General features: G+C 46.5%; 1 protein-coding gene across 2 annotated transcripts in view; it reads left to right on the forward strand.

Moving 5' to 3' along the window:
* TEKT5 (tektin 5) overlaps positions 1-2,010 on the forward strand; it is a 65,833-nt gene extending 63,823 nt beyond the window's left edge. The window contains exon 3 of one of the 2 annotated variants that reach the window (XR_014713304.1): positions 615-749. Coding sequence is in view for 1 of the 2 variants with exons in the window: in XM_084641118.1 (XP_084497244.1) it covers positions 615-828 (214 nt within the window). In the remaining variant the exon portion in view is untranslated. Of the gene's footprint in view, positions 1-614 lie in introns of both variants that reach the window. The other variant, XM_084641118.1, reaches the window with a different exon arrangement.
* The last annotated feature ends 6,728 nt before the right edge of the window (positions 2,011-8,738 follow it).

Consider the following 8,738-nt stretch of genomic DNA (forward strand, 5'->3'; position numbering starts at 1 on the left):
ACTGTGTAGCAAAGCCGTACCGTGTCTGCCAGCACCCAGGAGACATAGGGTGACGGTTACCTGAGCGGGCTCCATGCTTGCCGTGGTATGGCGTCTGCACAGGTAACTCAGGGAAAAAGGCGCAAAATGATTGTCTGCCCTTGCTTTCACGGAGGGAGGGAGGGAACGGGGGCCTCACGATATGTACCCAGAACCACCCGCGACAATGTTTTAGCCCCATCAGGCAGTGGGATCTCAACCCAGAATTCCAATGGGCAGCGGAGACTGCGGGAACTGTGGGATAGCTATCCACAGTGCAATGCTCCGGAAGTCGACTCTAGCCTCGGTACTGTGGAAGCGCTCCGCCGAGTTAATGCACTTAATGCACTTAGAGCATTTTCTGTGGGGACACACACACTCGAATATATAAAACCGATTTCTAAAAAACCGACTTCTATAAATTCGACCTTATTCCGTAGTGTAGACATACCCTTAAGTCCAACTCGAAGCTTCTTTTTAACACTTAAATCCCCTAAGTCCTGCAGAGAAATCCTAGCCATCTACCACCCTAAAGAACAGACTATAGAAAGGGTTTGTTAGGTATTTGGGTAACTTGTCTCCTCTTCCCTTTTCAGACTCGTCAATGAAGTGTTTACTATAGATGACACATTACAGACCCTGAAGCTGCGCCTGCGAGAGGCCCAGGATACTCTTCAGCTGTTGGTCCTTAACAAAGCAAGACTGGAGCATGACCTTTCTGTGAAGGCCAATTCCCTCTTCATTGACAAGAAGTGCATGGACATGCGCAAAACCTTCCCCAGCACCCCACGGCTCATTGGCTACACTTGAAAGGATCCGAGTTTTCCCACATCCTTTCAGTATGTGACATAAAGGTTGCAAATTATGAAGGAAATACTTTTCTTTTAGTTTTTTTTAAACACAACCCAATAGAAATAAACATACCAAAACCAAAACTGTCATAGCACGTTCCTTACAGCTACTCGTTCTGAGCAACTGCAGTCAGTCTGTGTAGTAGGATGACAAACCTTTTTGGACAGAAGCAGATCAACTTGAAAACAGTCCAAAAATCTGTGTGTAAATGTATTGGTGGTGAAAGGTGCTGATGGTTGCCAAATCTAGTATTATAGTGATGTGAACATCTGTCAATTGGGAACTAGAGTCAGACGAACCAAGCTTGATTCATACAGGTTGCAGAACAGCTAGAAGGCAACGACTCTACGTCACTGCTCACCGAGGCTGGATTGAAATTTATTTTGGGGAATTTTTATGGCCTGGGTATGACATTACACTCCATATTCTTTATGGAAATATGCTTATGATATTGATATGGCATAACATATATACTTTATGCAAGATGGCTCATGTAAGATATCATGGAAAGGTTATGATTTACTGAATGTGATTATCCAATTTGTATGCCTGTATCATTTCTGTATCTGAAGTTAGGAATACTAACCATGTATCTGTATTTCAAATGTGTTACTTTGGGAGTCACCCAGAACAAGCACTTCAGGTACAAAATGACAAAGCCAGACAGCACTGATGGCCCATTAGCAAAGACAATGTATTGTAAAAAAGAGCTTAGTCTTCCTGTGGATGCACCAGACTGCCTTGGAGTAATGGCTGCTACAACCCTGCAGACACATGAGTTTAAGTCACCTGGTACTGGACCCTTTCCCTCTTAGAATGCCAGTGTTTTTCCACTGGAAGACAAAGGGTTCCCGCCATACACAAAAGTTATATGAGGCGGGGAGTGACATCATCATGGCTCTCCTCTGCCTCCCCACCCAAAGAGACTCTGAAAAACACCTGAAAGCAAGAACTGAACTGGGGGAAGAAGAGTTGAACCCAGACTGGAAGGGCATCTAGCTTGTGAGTAATAATACCTAAAGTCTCAGACTGAAGGCCAGTGCAGCTGATTTTCAAGTCTCTCTGAAATCTGCCTGTAACAATATTTAGGGTTAGAAATTACTATTTGTAGCCAATTTCTTTAGTGAATCAAGCTTAGTTTGCACGTTTTGTTTTATTTGTTTAGTAATCTGCTTTGTTCTGTTTGCTATCTCTTTAACCACTTAAAATCTGCCTTTTATAGGAAGAGGGCAAAATTTCATGAGCTTGCGCTGTGCAGATTTTTCTATACAGTGTAAAACCGTATTATTTTGGGTTTATTTCCCAAAAGGGGCGTGCACATGAGTGCTGGGTGAAACCTCTCACACAGAGCTGACTTCAGTCTGTGTCTGCAGCTGGCTGTAGCCCTACCTGTGCGTGTGCACTGCAAGAGGCCGGAGAGCCTAATTCAGCAAAATAGGGAGAGGGAATCCAGACTAGTGAAGCAGGAGATGCTCAGTGGAAACCAAGTACATCAGGTGGCATCCTGGAGGGGGGGGGGGGTTCCAATCTGTCACACTGGGTTATACAGAAGGTCAGCCTAGATGATCACAATGGTTCCTTCTGGTCTTGGAATCTGAAATTGGTCACCTAGAGGTGAAAACCAAGAGACTCCATCTAAGCCTAATTTTTAAAATTAAGTTTCTTGTTCAGGTGGATATGAAGAAAATATTTTACATATGAACTAAGTGTGACTGATACTGCGATATCTGTCTGAATCTGCAGGTGGCATAAATATTCAGAAACGTGAACTGTACATATTCAGCTCAGAACATTAATTCCAAAACAAAACATATTAAATGTCAACATTGACTCTCTACTGCTGATCCTTTTGGGAACAAATAGCCAGGTAACCCAGGCTCTTAGCTAGGTTTTAGTCCTAATTCTCCTATCATCCACAAAGAAAAACCTCTGACCTGGGTTTGGAAGCACTTTAAGACCAGGCTAGTTTACAAAGCTGGTGATATGGGTTGGAACCCAGGCTCTGCTTTAACTTGGGCTGGAACCTGCCCACTTGCAGTGAGAACATAAGCAAAATCACCCAATTATTGATAGTCCTCCTGTGCCTTCCCACAGTCCCCCCCACCCCTAAAGGACAGACAAATTCTCCAGCGAGAGCCCTAGAGCATCTCAGCACAAAGAACCATCAGATACACCTGCAGACACACAGGGGGAGTGCAGAAACAGTGAGGACACAGTAACATGGGTAGCACACTGCCGGGGGAATGCTCACAACCAGGCTAGGATTAACTGTGCAGTGTAGACATAATCTAAGGGTTTGTCTATACCAAACATTTAGTTCGCGGCAAGCTGGGGTATGAATCTACTCCGCACTAGGTTGCCATGCACTGTGTGCCTGTGTGGGCCCTCTCCACGCACTAAAAGTTCCTGTGCACTTTGGTTTACCCAACTTTGAAACAGGCATTTTAGCATGCAGCAGGAGGGTCCACATGGACATTTAGCATGCAGCAGGATAGTGCAGCGCAGACTAATAACCCAGCTTGTTGTGAACTAAGCATTCATATTGACAAGCCCTGAGTGTGCTTATCCTACTACTGCCCATGCCTCCCAAGGGCCAAAAGCCCCAGCTGTCCTCAGCCAAGTTGCCCGTGCCTTCAGCGTCCCTTTGCCAACTTCGCTATTGCAGTTTGTGTCCTCAATACAGAATTCTGCAGCATGCTGAAAATTTAGGGGCAGCATAACATGAATTTGTAAGATTGTAAGCTCTTTGGGGGCAGACACTGCCATTGCTGCTTAGCGATTTGTTTGGTTTTATGTTTATGGAATTATTTTCTATTTAATTCAATAACAGCCTCACATTTTTTAAATTCAGCTGAAGATACCGAAGAATTTCCTGCTGCAGAAAGCAAGGCATTTTACTCCCATAGTTATTAATGCACAGTTAATGGGACATTAAGCTTGTCTAAAGTATTACTAGCAGGGGATATAACCATCCACAGGTATCAAAAGAGTGTAAATGCCATGGTGTGAGAGGAATCAAGCTTACAGAAATGGTTCTAACTACTAATAATGGTTGAATTTAAGAAAACATTTAGACTAAAAGGAAAACGTCCCAGTTATGAGGCATTGAACTATGGGATAGTTCACCAAGGGAAATGGTGGAAGCCACAGATCATGAATTGCCTGTAGGGAACAATTCTCCTCTGGCAACAGAGGTACTGGTGATCTTTTGGGCCACTGCTATGGTGATGATCCTCAATACAAGCCTTGAATCCAGATCTTACAAACAAACAGCAATAGCTAAGCTGTTTGTGGCTGTCAGAGTGAAGCTTCAGAGACAGTTGTCTTGTGTCTAAAACTTTTTCTGAGGCTCAAACGCTGTTTCCATTGTGGTGCATTTTAATATAGGTTACTGTGGTGCCTGGAGATCCCATTGGGCTAAGTACTGTGATCTCCAGTCGAGTACCCTCTCCCCTAGGAAAGCACAACACTTTTAAGACCAACCAGAATAAGGCATAAGGCATAATTTGACAGTTCCCGTAATGGCTTCCATATAAGTACAGGAGGAATGCCAAAAAATAGTCATTTTCCTTTCCTGCCTGAGACCCAGGTATAGCCCAGTATTTATATTCCACTATCTGGGCTACACTGAGATAGACTTGGACGGTGAGCAAGTTTTCAAGCCATGTGACAATGGTAAAGAAACACAGGAAGAGCTGGTTTCTTTAAACAAAGGACTTTGTCAGAATAAGGAAAAAGCTACTGGTTCATTAGAGAACATCTGCCTCAGACTTTTTCCACACCCCTCGCCCGTCTAGCTTCTGACTACATAATTTAAAGACAGAGTATGCATCCTCCCAGCAATGAGGCTATAAGCCTACGTTAGCTATGTGGCCACCGTGGGTAGTTATTAGATTGTAAATGTCTTACGGTAGACACTGTCTTGATGAGCACCAAGCTAACTGCTGATACTAAATGATATAATTAGAGTCCTGTCCGCCCAGAAACACACTTACTGGTCTGGAGACAGCAGGAGGAGGCCACAAAATCCTAATACAGGGCCATGCAAAACCTACAGATCACCCTGATTGCAAATTTGGGTTCAATTTAAAGGATTTACATTACATAGATAACCCTAGGAGTCCAGAATGGCAAGGGAACCTATCCTTTTATCTAATTATTAAGAATAGGGTGGTGTACTTTTTTCTTTCAACCCTAGAAAGGAGATTCCATAAATACCATGTTTATTTAGAACCAAAGAAACTGTAGCTTACGGAAAAGGAGACAAAATTGTTTCTCATGTAACTCCAGTGATTGCAAACCAGCTAGGAATTGTAATTATATTCCTCATTTGAGCGCTTATATTCAGGGGTTCAACCACTGCAGAGGCACTGTCTTTCCTTTGCAAAAAAATAAAAATAAAAATAGAACAACATATTTCATTAAGATGAGAACTGCTTCAAGCATGTGCAAGTCACACGCTGGCCTAATCTAGACAGGTTTCCTGGTTATCGGGACAGTCTGGCACACTTTTAGGGTATGTCTACACTACGGAATAAGGTCGAATTTATAGAAGTCGGTTTTTTAGAAATCGGTTTTATATATTCGAGTGTGTGTGTCCCCACAGAAAATGCTCTAAGTGCATTAAGTGCATTAACTCGGCGGAGCGCTTCCACAGTACCGAGGCTAGAGTCGACTTCCGGAGCATTGCACTGTGGATAGCTATCCCACAGTTCCCGCAGTCTCCGCTGCCCATTGGAATTCTGGGTTGAGATCCCACTGCCTGATGGGGCTAAAACATTGTCGCGGGTGGTTCTGGGTACATATCGTCAGGCCCCCGTTCCCCCCCCTCCCTCCGTGAAAGCAAGAGCAGACAATCATTTCGCGCCTTTTTTCCTGAGTTACCTGTGCAGATGCCATACCACGGCAAGCATGGAGCCCGCTCAGGTAACCGTCACCCTATGTCTCCTGGGTGCTGGCAGACGCGGTACGGCTTTGCTACACAGTAGCAGCAACCCATTGCCTTCTGGCAGCAGACGGTGCAGTATGACTGGTAGTCATCCTTGTCATGTCCGAGGTGCTCCTGGCCACATCGGCTGGGAGCGCCTGGGCAGACATGGGCGCAGGGACTAAATTTGGAGTGACTTGACCAGGTCATTCTCTTTAGTCCAGCAGTCAGTCCTATTGAACCATCTTATGGTGAGCAGGCAGGCGATACGGATTGCTACCAGTCGTACTGTACCGTCTTCTGCCAGGCAGGCAAGAGATGAGGATGGCTAGCAGTCGTATTGTACCATCTTCTGCTGAGCAGCCATAGATGTGGATGGCATGCAGTCCTTCTGCACCGTCTGCTGCCAGCCAAAGATGTAAAAGATAGATGGAGTGGATCAAAACAAGAAATAGACCAGATTTGTTTTGTACTCATTTGCTTCCCCCCCTCCCCTGTCTAGGGGACTCATTCCTCTAGGTCACACTGCAGTCACTCACAGAGAAGGTGCAGCGAGGTAAATCTAGCCATGTATCAATCAGAGGCCAGGCTAACCTCCTTGTTCCAAGAAGAACAAATAACTTAGGTGCACCATTTCTTATTGGAACCCTCCGTGAAGTCCTGCCTGAAATACTCCTTGATGTAAAGACACCCCCTTTGTTGATTTTAGCTCCCTGAAGCCAACCCTGTAAGCCGTGTCGTCAGTCGCCCCTCCCTCCGTCAGAGCAACAGCAGACAATCGTTCCGCGCCTTTTTTCTGTGCAGACGCCATACCAAGGCAAGCATGGAGGCCCCTCAGCTCACTTTGGCAATTAGGAGCACATTAAACACCACATGCATTATCCAGCAGTATATGCAGCACCAGAACCTGGCAAAGCGATACCGGGCGAGGAGGCAACGTCAACACGGTCACGTGAGTGATCAGGACATGGACACAGATTCCTCTGAAAGCATGGGCCCTGCCAATGCATGCATCATGGTGCTAATGGGGCAGGTTCATGCTGTGGATCGCCGATTCTGGGTTCGGGAAACAAGCACAGACTGGTGGGACCACATAGTGTTGCAGGTCTGGGACGATTCCCAGTGGCTGCGAAACTTTCGCATGCGTAAGGGCACTTTCATGGAACTTTGTGACTTGCTTTCCCCTGCCCTGAAGCGCATGAATACCAAGATGAGAGCAGCCCTCACAGTTGAGAAGCGAGTGGCGATAGCCCTGTGGAAGCTTGCAACGCCAGAGAGCTACCGGTCAGTTGGGAATCAATTTGGAGTGGGCAAATCTACTTTGGGGGCTGCTGTGATGCAAGTAGCCCACGCAATCAAAGATCTGCTGATATCAAGGGTAGTGACCCTGGGAAATGTGCAGGTCATAGTGGATGGCTTTGCTGCAATGGGATTCCCTAACTGTGGTGGGGCCATAGACGGAACCCATATCCCTATCTTGGCACTGGAGCACCAAGCCGCTGAGTACATAAACCGCAAGGGGTACTTTTCGATAGTGCTGCAAACTCTGGTGGATCACAAGGGACATTTCACCAACATCAACGTGGGATGGCCGGGAAAGGTGCATGATGCTCGCATCTTCAGGAACTCTGGTCTGTTTCAAAAGCTGCAGGAAGGGACTTTATTCTCAGACCAGAAAATAACTGTTGGGGATGTTGAAATGCCTATATGTATCCTTGGGGACCCAGCCTACCCCTTAATGCCATGGCTCATGAAGCCGTACACAGGCAGCCTGGACAGTAGTCAGGAGCTGTTCAACTACAGGCTGAGCAAGTGCAGAATGGTGGTAGAATGTGCATTTGGACGTTTAAAGGCGCGCTGGCGCAGTTTACTGACTCGCTTAGACCTCAGCAAAACCAATATTCCCACTGTTATTACTGCTTGCTGTGTGCTCCACAATATCTGTGAGAGTAAGGGGGAGACGTTTATGGCGGGGTGGGAGGTTGAGGCAAATCGCCTGGCTGCTGGTTACGCACAGCCAGACACCAGGGCGGTTAGAAGAGCACAGGAGGGTGCGGTACGCATCAGAGAAGCTTTGAAACCCAGTTTCATGACTGGACAGGCTACGGTGTGAAAGTTCTGTTTGTTTCTCCTTGATGAAACCCCCTGCCCCTTGGTTCACTCTACTTCCCTGTAAGCTAACCACCCGCCCCTCTTCCCTTCAATCACCACTTCCAGAGGCAATAAAGTCATTGTTGCTTCACATTCATGCATTCTTTATTCATTCATCACACAAATAGGGGGATGACTGCCAAGGTATCCCAGGAGGGGTGGTGGAGGAGGGAAGGAAAATGCCACACAGCACTTGAAGCACAGCACTTTAAAAGTTTACAACTTTAAAATTTATTGAATGCCAGCCTTCTGTTTTTTGGGCAATCCTCCTCTGTGGTGGGGTGGCTGGTTGGCCGGAGGCCCCCCCACCACATTCTTGGGCTTCTGGGTGTGGAGGCTATGGAACTTGGGGAGGAGGGCGGTTGGTTACTCAGGGGCTGCAGTGGCAGTCTGTGCTCCAGCTGCCTTTGCTGCAGCTCAACCATACACTGGAGCATACTGGTTTGGTCCGCCAGCAGCCTCAGCATTGAATCCTGCCTCCTCTCATCACGCTGCCGCCACATTTGAGCTTCAGCCCTCTCTTCAGCCCACCACTTACTCTCTTCAGCCCGCCACTTACTCTCTTCAGCCTGCCACGTCTCCTCCCGGTCATTTTGTGCTTTCCTGCACTCTGACATTATTTGCCTCCACGCATTCGTCTGTGCTCTGTCAGTGTGGGAGGACAGCATGAGCTCAGAGAACATTTCATCACGAGTGCGGTTTTTTTTCTTTCTAAGCTTCACTAGCCTCTGGGAAGGAGAAGATCCTGTGATCATTGAAACACATGCAGCTGGTGGAGAAAAAAAGGGAC

This window comes from Lepidochelys olivacea (genome assembly GCF_965140295.1).
Source record: "Lepidochelys olivacea isolate rLepOli2 genome assembly, chromosome: 10".
In the NCBI taxonomy this organism is placed as follows: Eukaryota; Metazoa; Chordata; order Testudines; family Cheloniidae; genus Lepidochelys; species Lepidochelys olivacea.